Source organism: Marmota marmota, unplaced genomic scaffold, assembly GCF_001458135.2.
Source record: "Marmota marmota marmota unplaced genomic scaffold, marMar, whole genome shotgun sequence".
NCBI classification, from domain to species: Eukaryota; Metazoa; Chordata; class Mammalia; order Rodentia; family Sciuridae; genus Marmota; species Marmota marmota.
In genome coordinates this window covers 739,161-761,139 of record NW_026000076.1, presented here as the reverse complement: position 1 = coordinate 761,139, position 21,979 = coordinate 739,161, and the positions used below count along the sequence as shown (strand labels likewise).

The window sequence follows — 21,979 nt, the reverse complement described above, 5'->3', positions numbered from 1 at the left end:
TTGATATATATATATATATATATATATATATATATATATATATATAAAATTTAAGCTCTTCCAATATTTTAACTGCATGACACTAAGCAATCCTAATTTCTCTGAGCCTCAGTTTATCATCTTTAAATGACTATAGTACCCATGTCATGTGATTATTGGGAACCATTCTCTGAGTGATTTAGGACTACATAAATGTAAGAAGCCATGTTATTGTACTGTCAATATCAGTCATTACATAATACATGGATGTCAGAATGAATGTTCATTCTACAGATAGCTTCTGCACTAGCAACTGTGAGATCAGAACTGTGGATACATACAAAACTTCCGTCGTTACGTTATCTCTCATTTGTTGTTTCCACTTGCCCACATTCAAGTTCTGACCACCTGGATTGTTGATTTCTGCCTCATGGGATGGTTTCTGATCCCTGGCTGCTGGCGATCCTAATGTGGGCTCTCAAGCCTTGCACCCCAGACTGTACGCCTGGGACCTCATCTCATTGCCTGTTGTATCCTTTGCCTCCTCTTGATTCTAATTCTTTTTTGTTGTTTCTTTGTTTTTTTTTTTTTTTTTAGTGAATTATAATTATACGTTGTAATTCTGGCTCAGCACTGGTGTCTGTTGTCCATTAAACCCTTTTTTAGAACTGCTTGCCTGAAGCCTGCCTGTCCACCATCCAAGCAGCCATCCTTCTCTTGGTCTTTCTGGTTCTAAATGTATCATGGTTCCCCCCAGTGTGTAATCAAACCCATCTGAGGTATCAGGGCTGCCCTAGTCCCATTTTCCATTGAAAGAAACATCAAAATCTTGTGGTCTAATTCTCGCCTCTCTTTTTTCCCATGCCCAGTCTTCCTGGCTTTACCTGCCTGCAGATTGTTAAAGCTTCTATAACTTTAGCTTCTTTTGGTTTGTTCTTGCCATGTCATTAATCTGACTGCTTTTACATACTTCCTTTGCAAACTTTAATGTGTTTCCTCTTTCGAATTCCTTGAAGTTCTCCCTTCTAAGTGAAAGAAGCCAAGATGCAAACACATTCACATCATAAAATTTATGCAAATCCAATTAATCCAATCAAAGCTTGTTTGTGAAAAGCCTGTCTTATGTGTTCTTTGAAGTCATTTCCCATGAATGAAAATCTTAATGAGATTACTAAATTTAGGAGTATAGTGCTTCTTGCAAGAAAACCAAGAACATTTAATCCTTGGTACTACAAACTGAAAAATATGAGTTTCACCTTCCAAGAATAGTACTTTTCAATTTCACATTAATTTCAATCAGTTTTTTTTTTTTCAGAAAGAACTGCAATATCTTCAATTTCTAGAGCAACAAATGCATGTATACATTTCCATTCAATTTCCAATTTATAATGAGAAGACTAAAAACATATATTATACAGGTGAGCATACCTGTTACACAATATAGAAAATGCAAGGCAAGATGACTCAATTATAGGAGCAAAGCAGCAAAAGTAATAAAAATAACCTTTCCAACTTGAATTTTAGTTATGCATGTCCCACGTAAACTTTCAACATAAATTGTTGTACAAATATTGGTCTCTTCGCATTGTCCAGGATACCTGAAATGACTTCAAATCACTTAGCATGTGTGTCACAGAAGTTAACTTATTAATAACTAATTCACAGTGGTGAAATAAATTGAATAAAATAAAGTAATCTGAGTACAAGATCATTCTACTTTAATTTGAAAGTGAGAAAAACTTTAAGAATTCTGAGACAGACAAACTGTGTGCTAAATTGCCCTACACTGCTTAAAACTCTGAAATAATATTTTTTTTATTTTTCTCTAGTTTACTAAATTGAAATCAATGCAGAAATAAAATTATTTGAGTGAGAAAGGCAGATTTAAAATGCAGAAAAAGTGAAGCTGAAAGGTTAGAATGTGAATCATAGCTTTACCTCTGCAAGAGGGTAAGAAATCAGGACATCAGTCTGAGTATCAACAGAGTGTAAGTTCCTCTGTGCTCTAATTCTGTGCTCTGCAACTTCCCATTCCAGACATTCTTGTAGTTCCTTCAACCTACAAGGTTTCTCCAGCCTAAAAGACTTTGCATGCTATTTGACTGGAACACCTTTCCTTTCCTCCCTGACTTGCTGACACCCCTCCTTTAGGAACATATTTTCATGATTCACTCCTCCACCCCACCCCCACTTCTTATCATGATTCACTTTGGAATATCTAGAACCCATCACACACACTGGTTTTTCTAGGAAGGTCTCAGCAAATGTTCCCTAATAAACATATGAAGGGATGAATTCCTGAATACAAGATCATCCTACTTTAATTTGATCTTCAGTGGGCTGTTTCATTTGCACCCATTTGATAAGGTGAAGAGCTAATTTGCACTTGTTTGATATGTCACTCTAATTGGGAAATCTTGAATTTCATTGAAAAGTATCCATAAACAATAAAATCCTAATTTCATTTCCCTGTTCTGCCTGAAGTTAATTGAACTTGTAAGTGATTTGCTTGCCCAAGCAGCCCTGAATCTTTCCTCTATTCATTAATGTCATTCTCTAAACTACAACTAATTTTTATCACTCTCAGTGGGAAGAAACCCTTCTCAAGAACATTCCCATGTATTGAGTCAAGCGTTTCAACTCTTGATCCATGATTACTAATGAAAGTGTACAGAGAATGATTCAGAGATCCTGAGTGACAATAAAATCATGACTCATCTCATTTAGAAACTGCCAACTCTCTGAATGCAACATCAGAACAACATAAAAAAAGTCTTCTAATTTTACCATACACATTTCACATGTAAAATGCACTGATGGTTTAATTTACAAAGCTGAAAGAAAAGTGATTTGCTCTTAAGTCACCTGATTTATTTGGGGGAAAAATCTAATTATATTGAAATATATAAAATGTCACACTTGTTGAAGAAAGAATACATACTATACAAATGTTAAAGTAGTGATGTTAGAAAATTATAAAAAGATATGCTGTGTAAAGATAAGACACAGAAAATGAAAAAATAACTACAGACTACGAATATAATGATGTTAAAGATTTTTTACACAAAACTTCAGGTGTTTGAAAGAGTGTCTATTTGAAATCAATGAGACTTATTTTGCACTACATTCTGTATAACTCTGACTACATGAAAAATTAAGTAAATATACTTGAAAAAACACTTGAAATTATTGATGACTAGAAGATAAAGTAGAATATTAAATACCCAGGTTTGGGAAAAAATAACTTAAACTCTATAACTTAAGTATCTATGAATGGAAAGTGACATAAATATATTTTTTCATAAAAAAATAGAGTGCCTAGGAAATTAATAACAGTCTTAAATAAGTAAAAGTACCTAAAATTATTTTAATTTCTATTAATTCTTTTAAGATACACAAATTATCATTTATATCTACCATATGGAAGGCATTACATTTGGGAGTATACGCTGAGAAAGAGGCAAAGATACACAAGACATATTTGCTAATCTACATAAATTTTTGATCCTTTGATAGGCAAAATATTTGTACACAATTAATGATAGTGCATAACAATTCAGAAATATGCTACATGTATATGCTACATATAACTAAAAGTGTTTAATAATCATCAGACTCCAAGATGACAAATCCAATTAGAAGAAGTTGCCTGGAGTTCAGTCTTCAGGATTAAGAAGCCAAGACAAGACCAGTTTCAAACAGAGGGAAAATTCTGTGATCTCTCAGCAGTGTATATTGTGGTCACTGGAGGAGCCAGTGGACATCTTCTTGCTGTGGGAAGATGTATCTACGTGGGAAGAGGTGGAAAATATTCCCTTTATAGATGAGGTAACTGACCACAAGGTGGTTTAATACCCACTAAGACTAATGCTTCAATGAACAAAATAGTGTGCAAACTAGGGAAAATGCCTGATCTAACTTGCCAAAGTTGAAAGTACGCCTGAGATGTCGTCTTCAGTGCTGAGCATTAAATATAAGAATGTAAGATATTTCAAATTCAGTCAGACTTGGGCAGCCAAAATGGTAGAACAAATTCAAGTCCATGCCAAGTGAAGATCTGTGTGGTTTCTCACTAGTTGTATGGCCTCAGACAAGTCATTTAACTCACAGGGCACAGATTAAAAGATAAACCTATATGAACCCTTGGTCCTCTTTCGTTATTAAAAAGTTTTAGCTATGAAGAAGCATGTTCTCTTTCATAATGAATTTACAAATCATTTCCAAAAATGGAATGGCAGAGTGAGGCTGATAGAATGGCTTGAATAAAGTGTCTACTGGAATCCCATATCTGTATTCTAGACTTTGCCCCCAAAAATAAATGAATGAAAAGGGGACCCCAAGTAATCATGTGGTGAGGAGTCAGAGAAGAGGAAACAAAGGTCTCTTTGTGAAAGACAAACAGGGTTGTAGCTTTGATTAAGTCTCTTCATTCATTTTAGAAACTGAGTACACCCAACACTGCCCAGGCACATGCAAAGGAAGAGGTCATTATCACCAACCCAAGGATACTGTTTTCTTTTAGTTTTTACATCAATTGGAAATGTCAGGAGTTCATTTTAAATTATAAGATGAATCCCCAGGTGCACTATCTCTATCCAAGGCTGCTCAATTTGGGTGTCTGTGAGAACATGGCATTCTGCTTTGATGAGGTCTCTGGAAATACAAGATGTTTCTCAGTGTGAAAAGTGCTTCTATGCACCCCAGTGTGAGAAAAAACTAAATCTGAAATGGAGATAAAAAAAAAAGTACAGTTTTTTCTGTTGCTATTGAAAGCACCCTTTTAAAAAATGGGATCCTTGCATAGGAAACACATAGAGGTTCTGGTTATACTAATAAATTTCAAATTTCTTTAGAGAGGAAATAGCACACGATATTTTGATAATATGCAGATGTGTTAGGAGTACATTTATGCTTAGCTGCCCTATAATTTCACATCCTTTTATTTCCCAACATTGCTTTGAAATTTGGGGGAAGGGTTTTGAGATTTGGAGCATGTCACTTAACCTCTTTAAATCTTAATTTCAAGGTATACTGCACAAGGAATGTGCTCACCAAATATTTGTTGAGAAAAAAAAGTATGAGAGGAGGAAAGCAGAGAAGGAGGGATGGAGGAATGGAAGGAGTACAGAAGAGAATGGAGGGAATTTTTAAACATTCATTCTTTCTATAGTGTTCCAGTTCCAAATGTTTTGAATATTTTTATACCACACCAAACACAAAGTACACCCTTAATAAAAAAATTCAATAGACTAGCAAAACATGAATCTGACAATAGGGCAAAAAAAATTTTAGGTCATCAATTTAGTTAACATATTTTGGGTGTATAGTCTCAAAGTAATGAGGATATAGAAGTCCCAGTTCCTAAATTAAGAAGTCTACAATTTTCTTTAAGCTATTTCAATGTATTCTGTGTGATATATATGTACCACTTTGTTCATGCTCCAATTCTAGGAATAATCTGCTAAAATGCTACTAAAATGAAAAGTCTTAGGCCGTCATTAACATTTTATCAGAAAGATACCATTCCAAACAGGCTGCCAAAAGTCTTTTTGCTATGCCCATGTTAATTAACAACTGACTTAATTAGCATTGTGAATATAAAAAGAGGATTTTTTTATTGATATAAGTAGTGGCTTTTAATTAGCATGATGAATGCTAAAAATGGACTCCTATTGGAGAAAGGAAAGATTTTCCAGTTACGTGGATTATCTAAGAGAGTTCTGAGACACTTCCCATGCCTGAATGAACAAGGTACAAGACTCTGGCAAGGCCAGTAGCACACACTCAATGGCTTGTTCTTGACGGATCCAGATTCCAGCCATTGTTGGTTTGGGAGAATTTTAGCTTCAAGTATCTCAACCTGAGATCACAGAATATCTCTTCACGAAGAATTTCATAAACCTAAAATGCTATAAAAACCAGAATGTTTGAAGTTATTAAATTTACAGCACAGGACTACTCTACTTGTTTTATTGAAAGGTTATTAAATAATGGTGGGCTCAACGAAATTTTGTCTGATACTTGAATTCAAATTCACCTTACCTTCATCAAGAAAACCTTCAGTGGGTGCCTGGATAGCATGTCTATCAAAAATAATCTAGGGCTGGGGTTGTGGCTCAGTGGTAGAGCACTTGCCTAGCATGTGTGAGGCACTGGATTTGATTCTCACCACTGCATGTAAATAAATGAATAAAATAAAGGTTCATAAACAACTAAAAAATAATAATCTAAAAGTCAAGTCAGTTTACAATGCCCTAACATTGAGATGTTCAAGTCTAGTGATTGAAACATAGATAAAAATGCAATCTAAAGAAACCTATAAAGTTATTTAAATGCTGAAATTTGTATATGAGGCAAAAGGGTCATAGAGAACAATGTAGCTATTTCAACTGGGAAAATATAAGTGGTGTATTTAGCAAAGTTTGTGCTAGGTCTAGAAGGATATGTCAGAATATTCCAGAAAGCTGTGAATTTGGGGGGAAGGGAAAGTGGGGGGGCAATTTATAGAGGTTAGAATCCAGAAAGATAAAAATGGATTTATACAAGAAATCACAAATGTAGTAATGTTTATAGATGTATGTGTGTGCATGTATACACTAAACACACATACATACACACACACACACACACACACTTTCACTCACACATGTTCTCTCATTTGAGAAATGTCTACCAAAAAAACTGTTATTAGAGTTTTAAATGTACCTGGGTTGGGAAAACAATCTCTGGAGTTGTGTTTTTACCCCCTACCCCATATGGTAATTTTACTGACAGTGATTCTCAAGCTACATCTGTCATAATAGGACTAAAAATGTAACTAGCCTGCTGAGTGGAAACTGGCATTCTCAGAAATAGTTTAAATAGCACTGAATATAGAACTCCATTTCACATATTCTAAAATATCTTCCATCAAAATAATAGTCCTTATGGTTTTCCAAAGTCCATTAACAAGTCCTCCTAACCACAGGTTAAGTTCATAATTCTGAAATCAGAATTTGCCCTCTCAACTTGCATGGATAAGAATATCAAGTTCTATTGACTATTCCACCTGTGTTACGAATCAGTGAAGTTTTATGTTTGCACAAAGATCTTAAAACTCCTTTTTTCATGTTCTTTTATAACTAAGCCTAAAGACTAAGAAGCATATGGACACTACAAATAGCATACTGATATATAATCAATATGCTTTAGCTCTCCCCTGCCTACTAGGAATGCCATCATTTATGCTGTGAAGCAAATTAGTGAACAACTGCATGTAGCCAACAGACCATTGGACTTGAAGTAATAAGTTCACATTCTCAATGTGTCATTTACCAACTGGAGCAAATTGCAAAAGCTCTCTAGATTTGTTATTGCATGCACTATCTGAAAGAATTAATGTGAACAGTAAGTGGCTTACCTCATTCATTCAACAAAATGATTAAGTACACATGATGTCATTTGACTCTGCACTATCAACAAAAATTATTAGCATTTATGTTAAAAGAACAGCTATCACTTATTGAACACTGAGTGCAGACATGTATTTAATTGTTGTAAGATATCATGTTAACTATTATTATCTCAGTCTTACAAAGATAAGATCTGAGGTTTGGAGATATAATTTTATGCATATTATCTGAACTGTTGAAGCTTCTGAAATATGCCTTATTCATTTTGGAAGCCCATTCAATGGCAGTGCTACCTAGTACATAGTAGATGCAATAGTATCATTCAAAACTTCAACAAATAATGTATTTTTAGCACAGTGAAAATTTAAAAATCAACATGATACAATACATACTTAACAAATGGCATCAGCAGAGCTCCCTGGAAATATGATTTACTTCAAATTATGGAAAGGAATGAAATGATTCTTTATAATAATCTTTACAATACTCAAAGCTTGTTGAAATAATAGAAATTGAAAAATAGAATTGAATATTAGAGTAATGGTCTGTAATAATCAGGAGGCCATTTTATACTGTTGGCTTTCTATTTTTGCTACTCTTTCTATAGGAAAATCAGAAAATAAGTTAAAGAAATCATATTTATTTTTCCACACCACAGAGTAAATACATAAGGCTGGCAAAGTACTGCTGCCAGTAGTGTTAACCATCTCTGATGACGGTGGCTGCACAATCCACGTAACTCCTCATCTTATGTTTCCCTTACAGGTATGAAGTGATTTACTGTCTCCAATGTGCTTTCTCATCTATTTGATTCTCACAACATCTCTTCAAGGTGGGAAGGAGGAAGCCAAAATTTATTGGATAAAGTAACTCTCTCAGAGAAGCTACATGGATATGAGTGATGACGGGTGGAGGGAGAGAGTAAAAAGGGAAAGAAGAGAGGGCAGTGGAAGAGAAGAGGGAGGAGGAAAAGCTAGTTAGTGTTCTGATTCCTGGGTCTTTCGTTTCCCCTCAGCATCACCATCTCCTTATCAGAATACAAAGAAGAAGGACAAATGGAAAAACAGCGACAATGAATGTTAAACGGAGGAAGAGAAAAGAAGGGGAAAAGTGTCAATGTGAAAAAATGAATAAGAATAAGAACATAAAGTAAAACAAGGTCCCAAGAGACACCAAGAGAGGTTCAAACAGTCCCAAAGAGTAGCTTTTTAGAGGATCTGGACATCTTTGACAGTATGATTAAACCATGGAGGCATACTAAAAAAAAAAATGGTACATGTACACACATAATATTTTATGCACGATTTCCATTCATTCACTGCACTTCAAAATCTAGTGCTAAGTTCAAGTTTAAGAAACATGCCATAAAAGCAGAGGTAGCTTCACCTCTCTGAGTACTGTGGTTTGCACATCCAGAACCAGAGGGTGGTTCTACAGAAATGTGGATGCCTGCAGCACCATGACTGTGTGTGCTGCCGAGACAAGAGACATGCCTTCATATCAGAACAGAACTCTCAATCCCTTCTGCTGCCACCCACCTCTCCACGACATTTCCAAGTTTAATAGGAAACAAAACAATATCCTACACCACACATTGAGACCATTAACTTCAGTGGAACACAAAGTTTCCCATCAAACCAAGAAAACTGAAATCAAGGACACAGTGTTTGAGAAAATTTTTAATTTCCTGTACTGAATTACTATTACTAAAAATCTTTAAAGACCAGTTAACATGTTAGGATTCAGATATTTGATAAAATAATTAAATGCACAGGCTTTGACAACTGGCACTGTAATTGTGGACATTGAACTGGTCATCTAACCTCTCTACATCCAAGTCTCTTCCATAAATTTACCGTGGAAATTAATAATATTAATGAATTTAAATAACTTAAGTCTGACATAATAATCTTACTGAACTTATTACATTTCATCAATGAAATAGATTTAATGATGGTATATTTCAGGAAAGTACTATCTTTGTGGGCATTAAATGAAGCAGTGCATAAAATATATCTAACATAGGATCTGGTGCATAGGAAATGAATAATAAATATTAGTGTTAGTGTACTTTAAGAAATTGAAGTGTCATCAAAGGTAGGAATCATTAACTTGGTTTTAAGAATGGAATTCTGATTGCTGCACTTTTCTTACTATTCAGACTCCTTAATTTATGAAGGTTGGAGTGAACTCAGTGGCTTCTGCCTCTCTCAAATAGGTTTTCAGCTTTGGAATCCACTAACAAAGGTATTTTGCTAAGTGCTTTATAGAGGTTAGCTTGATTAATCATCCCAACCTCAAAAGGAGTAATGATAGCTGTCACATACATAGCTGGGCACTACTCTGATACTTATATGTATTGACTCATTTCACACTCACAGTGTATCCTTATTATCTCCATTTAATAGTCAAAGACATAGAAAAATAGAGAGATAAATGGGTTCAAGTTTCACAGGTGAAAAAAACTGGCAGATATGGGATTCAACCCAGGCAGTCAGATTCTAAGGCTTGTGATCTTTACCCCTACAACCACTGACTCTCCAAGAGCCAGGTGTTTTTATCTCCAGTTTTTGAAAAAGATTTTGGCAAAAGCATATGGCTAGTGAGGAGGAGAACAGGATAAGAATCCAGACACGTCTGACACCCATATCTGTGCTTCATCTCCTATTCCAGCCCCAGTAGTGGGTTCCAGGAATGAGGATGAGAGGGAATACCCAAGGCAAGGTTAGGAGGAGAAGAGGTCTTATGGGAAAGCATTGGGTACAAGATGCCTTCCTGTCACCATCTACCTTCACTCCATTCAGTGATGCCAGCAGCCATGGGATAGCAGCTGTGGCTACATTCCTCAACTCTGGATCTCAAGGTCCAGAGAGCTTCCTGAGGATGCAAACATAAAGAATCTGAGATGTGCATAAACTTCCCACCCTCCCCATGTAGTGTCAGTAGCTACCTTGGTTGGTGCTGATTTTCTTTATCTTGATTCTGGCTCTATGAAGATGGATGGACTAGTTTAAACTCCTTTGAATCATCTGGACTGCTCAGAGATCTAAAGGACAATAGGTCCTATGACTAATGAATCCAAATTTGGGGAGCAGAAGCTATTGTCATCACCAGTTCTTTTAATCAATGAAAATCAAAGGTCACTAATTAAATTTCTATCTGTGTATGCTTTATGTGACACTTTGATAAATGCCATACAGATCAAACTGAACACTACCTATTTTCAAAGGGTTTATAAATCATATCATCCATGTAAAAATGAAAGCACAATTAAAATAATTATTATAAAATATTGGGGACAGACTTTAAATTGATCTTATGTAGATATTTTGATAACAGAAGATCCCTCTACACTCCAAGCAAATAAATAAATATATGAATAAATATGTCCTTAGACACTACCTCTCAGACCATGTCCTGCTCAGTTCTTAGAAAACTAATTTAAACTCTCAGTCTGGCCTTCCAAGTCTTATTCATGCAATCCCAGCCTTTGTCTTTAGCTATGAACCCCCATTTCCCCAAACATGACTCTCTGAAATGAAAAAAAAAAAACAATAGTTGTTTGAGGAGTGAATTCAGCATTTTCTGCCCTCATGGGCTGGTAAAGGAAGCTGCTGCTGTGATGTCTTAACTCAACTGCCAGTTGGACTCACCTTTCAAACAAATCTCAAATGCTACCATCCCGTCTAGGAATCCTCTCCCCATCCTACCAAACAAAAGTGATCTTATCCTTTTCTGAATCACCAGAGTCTCTGTGGTACCTACAAGTATATATATGCAGAAGTAAATATATATATATATATATATATATATACACACACACACACATACATAAAAATTTTATCATTATTATTTGAATTATGATCTTCAATGTGTTTACCTAATTTCCCAAATTAGGCTGCAAATTTCTTAGGATTGGTGACCATGGTTTATTTCTCCAGTTGCCTCAATTACCTCTCTTTTGCCAGGAAACCATTTGCACTACAAGGATTCAATAAACACTTACTGAACTGCTATTTTATTAATAATAATGATGGATGGAGGGTGTGGTTTTGTAGTAGAACACTTGCCTGGCATGCACAAGTTTCTGGGTTCAATCAAACACTGCAAAAAATTAAATAATGCTAGTGATATAGAACCTCTTATGGAGCATCAACCATGCCAAAAGTGACATTAACATAACTAATTTAAAATTCAAAATCCTGTGACCAAGGGAATTAAGGCTTACATTAATTGTTCAAGTTTACATAACATGTGGAGTTCCCAACTCAACATCTCAAATATATCTTCAATCAAAAATCCAATTTGTTAAGATTCTCAATCTGAACCCAAGGGAACTCTATATGAAAGTGATACAATGCATAAGATATATGGTTTTTAAGTTTTGGATAAATTAATTTAATGAGTATGAAACAAATCTGCACCTCTCAAGAGTAATGAGTTTAAAAACTTAAAAATATATTTATTAAAAAGAACCTTTATCATCGCAGTATAAGAACTATAAGAGATGAGAGAAAATATTCTTGTGTGAGGTATTCGTTCAGAATAATGATTATGAATAAATTGAATTTGCACAAAGAATAAAGCATAGGCTTAGAAGCTTGATGGACTAGAGTGAAAATTCTGAGTGTAACATTGTAGCTCTTGACTTTGGGCACACTACTTAAACTTCCTATTTTAATAGGGAATAGATTATTTTTGAAAGAACACATACATGAAGCTGGATTGGGACTTCTGATGTATTTTAGCAAATTATAGAGTCAAAAGACAAAGCAAAACATTTTCCTGGGTAAAGTATAAAAAAACCTTTCCAGTTTTCTTGAGAAGATGCAGAGGTACAGCTGCCACTCCTATTTCAATTCCTCGTGTAAGGACAGAATACTCTATTATTCCTACCAGCACAAGAGAAACAAAGGCCAGCATCACATCTTTCCTCCAAAATCCAGTACTTCTCTTTAAACCAGCAAATAAACCCATTCTCTTAAACCTAAAGAACTAAAGGTCAAAACCTGAAACCCAAGTTGGATCATCCCTTTAAAAAGTCTGACTACTATATCCTCAATGCCTGCTCCATCAGTCAACCCCCAACATTCAGAGAACGTGTTCTTTGGAAGCAATAGGAATATGGCATTTGGCATCAGTCCTATGAACATATAAACACAATAGTCAGTTTTTAAAATTTTTTTCAGATGTTCCCAACTTACTATCTGAATCTCAAGTTTCCTCAAATGTTAATTGGATCCCCTACAAGGGCTGCTGTACAAAATATATGTGACTACAACTATTCAGTACCCAACACAGTGGGCACTCAGTAGAGACTAATTAATTCCCTTTCTCCTTCCTAGGTTCTGCGTAAGTGGAGAATTATCAAAATCTTTGGACCAATGTGTTTTTTTCTCTCACTGCCACCTGCCACCATGGATGGTTGGTTCAGATAAAAAGTGCTACCTCATTTCAGTAAGACACAGAATGTCATTTACCACAAGACAAGTTACAGACAGTGTTTATTGTATTTATGATGGTTGCGACCAAATAAATGACATGAAAGTAACTGTTTTTTTTTTTTTTTTTTTTTTTTTTTTTTNCTTTATAGTCCCTATCCTTCTCTCTTTCTCTCTCTCTCTCTCTCCCCCCCACTCTCAGACACACACACACACACCCAGTCTATAAATCCAGAAGGCATTCTCAGCCAGATTTAAACAGACAAGGATTTGAGCCGCCCAGGGAAGGAGCAGCCTTAAATAAATCTGAAGTGCTCTTGTGATTTAGGCACAGCTCCTTCTCAGCAAAGCCCTGTTGCCCAATCCTCTTCATTGACAAATTCCCAATTTCTTTTTTTAGATATTTGGTCTCTGGTCAGCTTAGTCCATTTGGCTTTTTCATCTGAAACGGAAGGAGGTAGTAAAAATATCGGTGTGCCCCGACTGGGGAAGCAGGGGTACCTTCCACACCCCAGCAATTGACCCCCTCTGTCCTCACTAGCTTGGATGCTGCTCATCTTCCAGGAGCACAGAGGAGATCAGTGAAGCAAGGCCACAGAATCCATCAAGTCCAGATTCACCCAAAAATGCAAGCCCCTTCCCCATCCCCGACACCCACCCATTACCTCCTACAGCCCCCTTCCCTTCTGTTGCCTCCGCGCCACCCAACACTGCAGCCACCGCAGGGGGTGCGGGGGTGGCGTGTGGGGAGAGAGGGGGCTTCCTTCGCACCCACCCCTCACGCACCCAGAGAAGACTGTCCTCTGGGGAAGGGGCTGCCAACAACTTGGAGGAACTTAGAAAGCAAAAGCTGCCGCGCCCCGACCCTTGGTGAGGCCGCAACCCCGAAGGCGAGGGCGAAAGAAGAGAGTCCGCGGCGAGGGCGAGCACCCCCGGGCTTACCACGAGCACGGGGACCCCGGCGGCCAGAGAGTAGAGGAGCACGGGGGGCACGGCGCTGCTATCCTCCGGGCCCGGGTAGGGCTTGCGGTAGGCACTGTCGTGGCAGAAGAAGCCCTGCACGTTCACGGTGAACGTGTCGGTGTATTCGAAGTAGTAAGCCAGCATCACCGTCCCTGCCATGATCACCATCTGGAAATAGAGCATGCTGCTGGTGAGCGCCGCGGGCAGCAGGGGCATGCACGCCTCCGGGCCGAGCCAAGCCGAGCGGGCGGCCGACGCGGCAGGCCCCCTCCCGGGTCCGCCGAGTCAGCCACCGGGGGCGCGGCGGCGGGGGAGGCTGGAGGACGCGGAGCGGGAGGAGGGATGGAGCCGCTGGAGGAAGAGGCGGAGGCAGTCCGGGTTTTGAGGCGCGAGCAGGCTGCAGAGGAGGCGGCTACCCCCGGACGAGTCCCTGCTCCCCTGCCCGCCCCCTGCCCGATGCTAGCGCCGCCCGCCCCGGCGCGGGGTCGCGCAGAAGGGCGGGGAGTCCCCGGGGACTGGCTGTGGCCGCTGCACCCTGGCAGGAGACCATTCGCGAAACCGCTGTTCTGGGTCAAGCCCTCGGGCCAGCAGGCAGAAAGCCGCGTCGGCGGACCGGGCGGCAGCAAGCGGGACAGCGGCACCTGTACCCCCTTCTGAGGGCAGAGGCTGTGGAGCTGGAGAGCTCCTGGCGGGGGGAAACCAAAATAAAAAGGGGAGGAGAGGCAATAGAGATGGAGCTTCTAGAAACTCCCTTTCTAGGCACCAGCTGGGCTGTTTAAGAAACCCGCACAACGCCTGGGAAAATGGTGCGTGGACACGTCTTCAGAGCGCAAATCCCACCAAAGCGCAAAGTGTCCGAAGCGGCGCGAGTTTCAGCGTGTGCCTTTAGCCGCGCTCCCTTGGATTCCTTAACCCTGCACAGGACCCCAGCAGAGCAGTGGTTTCTAGGTTCGATTAGAAAAATGATCTCAGAGGATTTTAGCTTCGGGGTTTCTTTGCCTCCCCTGCAGCTTCCTAGGGCTTTGTGTGTAAAAATACAGAAATCATTGCTCGAAGCTCCAGAAGCATCATCTCTTGTACACCGGTTCCTTCCTTCTTCCATGTATTCTTTTGCTCATCTTCTCAGTCTCCTTTTATTAGCTGCTTGTGAGAGGGGGCTTTGCAGATTCTTGGGAGTCAGCGGTACCAGCCACCAGGAAAAGAAAAAAGGCTATTTGATTCATCTCTGTATTCCCCTAGTTTAGGAATCTGCAGGAATTCCTCTAGGCTCAGGTGAAAGGAGAGGCAGACCAGTGCAGGCTCACAGTACATGCAAAGTACATCCATACGAGGGTGTCCACGCGTGTGCGTGGAGGTAGGGTGCTATGGAATTCGTTTATGCAAGGAATGGATTCTGTGATGCCATGCAGGTCCCTCTGTGCAAGCTTATGTAGTAGACTCCTAAAGGGCCCTTTGGAAACCTGACACTGCAGGTAAGAAAGCATTTATACAAAGCAAGATAGGAGAATATTCTTAGAGCTCTGCCCTTCTCATTAAAATGTAGAATTACCTCCGCAAATTTCTAACTTGATTCATTTTAATGGGTGTAAATGATTTTTAAAAGGTGGGCCTTTATCATCAAGAAAATTCAACATTGTTAGGCTAAAAAAAACAAGCAGTTCAAATGATTGGTAGTTTGGGAATGGGATAGTAAAGACAGTGTGGGTTTCTTTAATGTTGAATGGATATCACATATACCTCCACATTATACAAAAACCATTCAGAAACTTATTTCTCAGAGTGTGCACTAAGAGATGTGTATAACAAGCAATTTGGGGCTGTGGGAGTAAATAGTTCCTAGGTGGACAAAAGTGATTTTCCATATTATAAAAATGTAACTATTATAACAATGCATGGGTTAAGGTTTCATTCAGAAAAATCATTATACTGCAATCACTGTAGTATAAGGGAATTTAAACCACTTCTTTGGTTCTAAAGGGTATCGTGCAAAATTTCCCACTTAATATAATTTTTAGAAGAACGATGTTAATCACTAAGGTCAACTCATTTGTTCCACCTAATAAAAACAAGCATTATTTTCAAAATTGAAATATATTATAATTCACTGTTAATGTGTATTGAATGCTTCATACTGTACATGTAATGCAGTGGAGTCCTTATTTTCTTTCATTGCTCTATTTCCTGAATGAGCAGGGTATGACACATGGTGGATATTTAATTAATATTTGTTGAATAAATTAATGAGGTTACTACCCTAACAACAACAGGAAAGTGTTTTCATTTATAAAATTTGTCAAGGTTTAGGAAATCACAGTCTTTATGTCCCTAGATAAATACAGCCCATCTACTAGCATGGTCACACCGACATAGAAGTTCAGTATAAGAGCATCATTCTGATACTGCAATAGTTCATATGCCAGCTCTGCCACTTAACAACTGTGAACCTAAGCAAGATGCATGACTGTTTTCTGCTTTAGTTTCATCACTAGAAAAATTGAGATGATATGAGTAACCACTATACACAGTTGATATAAGTATTACATGATGCTCAGCTCACTATATATGGCACATAATGAATATATAAATAGTGTTTAGATTCTACAAAAATCAACTATCTAGCCTACCTTAAGTAACTTGGGAAATCCCAACACCTATCACTAGTCACTTCCTTCTCATATTATTGCTTACAGCGTGACTCTGGGTGTGCTCATATTTTTGTAGTTGTGCACGTTTCTTTCCTATAGTATTGTATTCATTCTATCTTTTTATTTAAATGCAGTCAATCTCAGGAACAAGATATGTATGAGCTTTTTATCACTGTAAGTAAATACCTGGGGAAATTAACTGAGAGGAAGAAAGATTTATTTTGGCTCATGGTTTCAGAAGTTTCAGTACATTATCAGCTGGCTCCATTGCTGCAGGCCTGTGATGAGGCAGAACACCATGGTGGACCGGCATGGAGGAGCAGAGACATGCTCACTTCATGCTGGTGGTGAACCAAGGAGAGAGGGGAGGAAAATGAATAAGAAAGAAAAAATGCAGAAGGGACACCAAGGGCAAGAAATACCCTTCCAGGACACACTCTTAGTGACTTACTTCCTCCAGCTAGGTCCACCTCCTACAGTCTCCACCACCTTTCAATACTGCCATAAAATTATGGGTCCCTCAGTGGATTAATCCACTGATGAGATTTGAGTCCATGATCCAGTCATCTTCAGAAAAGCTCCACCTCAGAATACTGCTGCACTTGGGACCAAGTCTCCAACACCATGAACCTTTAGAAATATTCCAGATCCAAACCATTAAAGTTTTTTTTTTTTCAGAATCTAATATCCCCATTATTTTGTCATTTTAAATGGTCAAAGGGCATTGTTGACTGATGCGTGGTTGATTGAACATCCAGTGCTGAAATTCAAAGTTAATATTGAATCTTAACATGCATTATAAGGAAATCAACATTAAATTTACCTTCCATAAATATTTGAGTAGACTGGATATTCATAGAAAATGGTTTGAGGTGGATGAGAGAGAATGAGTTATATGCCCCTGGGCTACTTACTTTGTCTTCCTAAGCTTGAGCTTCTTCTAAGCTAAAATGAACTCAATTTTCTTACCTCTGGGCTGATTTTGGCAATTAAATGAGAATATATAAATTAGCTGATCAAAAGAAGGAACTTATTTAGTGTATTTCTTAATTTTGTTTTAAATCATTTAAGCTAATTCTTTCCCAGAATACATCTTTTCATCTGCAAAGAATCCTTTGAAATCCTTCCTCAATTTTTATTTAAGTTTCTGGCTTTTTCTAGATTAAAAACATCCTGTTGCTGTGTAATCTTGTGGAACAAAGACTTAATTCTTAATTTAATTTGAATCTTAAGGATATCATTGTGTTTTCAAATCTATTACAACAATCAGCCTTTTTTTTTTTTTTTTTTGGTACCAGGGATTGAACTCAGGGACACTCAACCACTGAGCCACATCCCAGCTTTATTTTGTATTTTATTTAGAGACAGGGTCTCACTGAGTTGCTTAGTGCCTTACTTTTGCTGAGGCTTGCTTTGAACTCAGGATCCTCCTGTCTCAGCCTCCAGAGCCGCTGAGATTACAGGTGGCACCACTGCACCCAGTGAGCAATCAGCCTTTCTTAACAAAACATTGTACTGTTGGAACTCTCCCCATCTCAGCTCCTTCCAACTTCCAGTATTCATATTATATTTAGATGCATATGACTTAACAACCATTCATACCTCTACTGTGTTTCTCTATGACAAAATACTGAAACAAATCTTGGGGGAATCATTTATCAAGACCATTACCTGCCTTCTTTCCACCTCAATACCATATGCTCTAGTAAGAATGAGTAAGGTTCTATACCAGCATACAGATATAGTCCTTGGGGCTGGAGATATAGCTCAATTGGTAGACTGTTTTCGTAGCATGCACAAGGCCGTAGGTTCAATCCCCAGCACCACACACACACACAAAGATACAGTCCTTGTCCTTGTGGTTTATAACTATTCTTCTACAGATAGAAGACAAGTGTACAAAATGTCAAGTTGAGAGGACATTTATGTTGGTAAAAAAAAAAAGTGGAAGAATAAATTGCCTAGTCCTTGGGTAGACAAGCATTGAATGCCTGTGGAAGACTAGATATGTGAGTGTATTCTCCTCATTCATTAATACAAGTACAGGAGACTATTCCTGACTCCTCAAGATTTTGACCCATTGGGTTCAATAAAACAAATATTTTATTACTGAAAGGGTCAGATTGATATTTTCTGCCAAGGGCTAAGAATTTGATCCTAAAGGCTTGTGGACCAAATGTTTTTGTCAAAGACATAGCATTTGCAAACAAAATACAGAATGTTAAATGTTCATTTCCACCCATTTGACGCAAATAATGTGTAAATCCAGTCATTTTTCTTACACTTTTACATTTCATGTGAAAGAGAGAGAGAGAGGAAGAAACACATGACCCTCAATACATATTCTGTCCTTTGTGGTAGAATATGAAGGACTCAGAATACTTTACATAAGACAAATTAGAGATGTTTCTCCAAAAGAAAAATGGATTTCTTCTTTAAACAACAAGGCTTATGTTCATAATGCTAAAATTGAATTAAAATGTTTTAAAGAGAGAGTGTGAAAAGTTTTGCACTTTGCACTAATGAGGAAGTTTAATATGAGCACATATTTAAGATCTCATGAGAATAGACTTGGAAAGATTTTTTTAAAGAATAGATTATGTAACTGCTTTCAAAATAAATAAGGGCATCTGGTAATTCATTAAAAAGTTATTGAATGTATACTACAAAAGGTAGTATCCAGCAGCTCATTGTTAACTGGATCTAGAGAACGAATAAATACACGAATATACTAACTCATCTACTACTTGGTACAGGGAACACCTTGAAGTTTCAATGAGAAAAAAGGCATAGAGCTGTTTAAAACTATTAATATAATTCAGAGATGTGACATCAAAAAAGAAAGAGTTCAGAACATTTGATTCTTACTGTTGATGTTATAGAATACTGCATCCCCACAAAATGCTACTTTCCAGTGTTTGATTTAGGAGATAGCTGCTTTCTCAAGAAAACAGAAAGAAAAGCAGCTAGAATGGTAAGTTAAGTGTCCATCTCCGACATTCCAGCTATAATGGGAGGTTTATCTCAAAGGCCAGATGCTTCTGACTGGACAAGCAATACTTTTCTTCAGCTGGGACCACTGAGATGTCTTTAAACTGCCTCATTCCATGACTATATTATAGCTTGTTCTATTTTTCTACGTTTCCAAAATTGCCAATTTTCACTTTCTACAGTTATCACAATGAAGCACATATTAGTGAAATTAGTTATTTCTAACTAAAAGTACATATGTGAAATTTATGGACTGAGTATAAAAATCCAAAATAGTTTTAAAATATCAAGGCCAGGAAAGAATGGAAATATTTAATCAATATCATTACCTGAATACTTCCAGATTAAAGTAAAAAATTTCAATTTAATAATATGCTATTCATATTCAATGTGTAGCCCCAGCAATTAGAAAGCTTCTCTGAGTCTCAGTTTCCTCATCTATCATCTAGGTTAATGAATCCTAACTATAAGAATATGTTAGAAGGCTTATATTTGTAAAATTATTTATAAATATTAAGGAACTGGGGAAATCTACATTGGAAAACATATGATCAGTTATAGAGAACACCTCATCCAAGTGGGTCCGGGGTCTCCTCCCCATCACTGAGTTCCAACTCAAAAAACAAACAAACAAAAAACCCTCAGATTAATCGCTGCCTGCCTGTTTCCATGCCATGGCTGTGGGTATTGTATTGTTTATCATATGTTTTACTCATTAAAAAAACACACTGTTTTGTTAAATATCAACTCACAGATTCATAATGCTAAGTGAAATTTCTAAGTGTACATGTTCCCTAAGAATAATTTCATGCAATATTAAGGAAATGGACATAGGAGTAAGACAGGAAAGAGTGGCATTTTAACCCAAGGACTGGGGACTCCACAGACCTGTCTTTCTGTCTGTTTCTGCAGAATCATGATTACTTGGCCTTGGCCAAGTCATTTTAATTTCTCAGTTTCTATAGTATCCTAAACCTTGGATAATATTGCCCCTTAACCAAGAAACAGGTCCCAAGCCATCTACAACAATCCATCATCATCACTGCTATTATAATTCTTCACTACACCGGTATAATTCTGCCACTGCTAGATCAGCAGAACTTTCATTGATCCATTTGGACATGTGCCTGCATAAAATCTTGCTGAATTGTCTTTGTAACTTCATGTCCCTTGAAGATACCTGAAAGTCATTATTTGTGCTGTGCTAAATGAGGACCACCCTAAACTAAATGGCAAATCCTAATACTTTGAGAAACAAAGGGTCTTTAGCAGTGATGTGGAACATGTGCGACAAATTAAGCTGATGACAGCTGCAACTCCATTGTCAAAGACAAAGATTGTGAATGCTAATCAGCTAAGTTTGCTTGCCTTTCCATGTGCTAGATAAATGATTGAAATGAAAGCATGGCAGAAACTAGACACTCAAAATGATTCCTTATGTTCATAGCCAGACTACAATCAACTATTAATTTAGCATCTTTAAAAACTGGGATCAAGAGCAAAGGAACAAGTCCAAGTTCATAACCTTGATTAGTAAAAGCCTGAGTTATTCATAACCATACTCCACTCACACTGAAGACCTCAGTTAGGTAGAATCCTTTCAGTCATAGGGTTTTGCACATCATTTTGTGAAAGAGAAGCAAAGACTGATGCTGACATATTTCTTCAGTAAACTAGAGGTAGTAGTGAGGATCATAAATGTGAGTAAAGCACTTCCCTCTGTTTCTGGCCTATAGTAGTCAATTTAAAAAATAGTGTTGTTGCAAAATCTACTTCAGGCATTTTTCCCCCCACAAAATGTCAAGTGTTTATCCTACCATCAACACTTAGAAAAATCAGTCTACTATACCGTGTATCCCTATAGTAATGAACTGTAAGAGCTGAGCTTCAAAATAATGACCCTATGTCGGATCAAAGAAAAATACTGTATATTCAGCACTCTTTGGTTTGGTTATTAATTTAAAAGTTCTGATGAGAAAATGAGAGATTTCTATTAATAAAAGCCATAATTCCCCAGGATACCCTATTTTAGAAAGTTAATTAAGATTTTACTATTCATGTACTTCTATTTTTATTGTACATGTATATGAACCAAAAGAAGTATTAAAGCAAAAATTGTGAGTAAAAAACAAACTATTTTATTCTCATCCATTGCATTTGATTGAAAATATCATTCCACATTGAAGCATTGATTATAACAATGGCATGGATAGTAATCAAATATGATCAATAATACTGACTTAATAATAAAATGATCCTCAGAAAAGCAACAAAACAATATGCACATTTCAAAATATTTTCCCTTTCTTTCAAAAATATTATTTACAGAGTATAAATATGCACATTTTTAAGGTTATACGTTTTTACCACTTAGTATCTTTCAATTCAGCAATGAAAGTATTTTCTTTTTCATTGACACAGAACTGTTTTTCTTATAATTGTAACTTAGTGGTGGATGTGGAGAGAAGCTCAGGAAATTTAATAATCCATCCAAGTCTAGTGAATTACAGGCCAGGGAAAGAGAGCCATATCTTTTGCACCTTCACTAAAATCATGTTCTGATAAATCA

At 37.4% G+C, this 21,979-nt stretch overlaps 1 protein-coding gene across 4 annotated transcripts in view; it reads right to left on the bottom strand.

Annotated features, from left to right (window-relative positions):
* Plppr5 (phospholipid phosphatase related 5) overlaps nt 1–21,979 on the bottom strand; it is a 244,821-nt gene that overhangs the window by 91,299 nt on the left and 131,543 nt on the right. For 2 of the 4 annotated variants that reach the window (XM_048814395.1, XM_048814394.1), the window contains exon 3: nt 13,754–13,942. The exons of 1 other annotated variant lie outside the window; for it this stretch is intronic. In XM_048814395.1, coding sequence (XP_048670352.1) covers nt 13,754–13,942 — 189 coding nt within the window. Of the gene's footprint in view, nt 1–13,753; nt 15,072–21,979 lie in introns of those variants that run through there. One more of the 4 variants, XM_015500850.2, reaches the window with a different exon arrangement.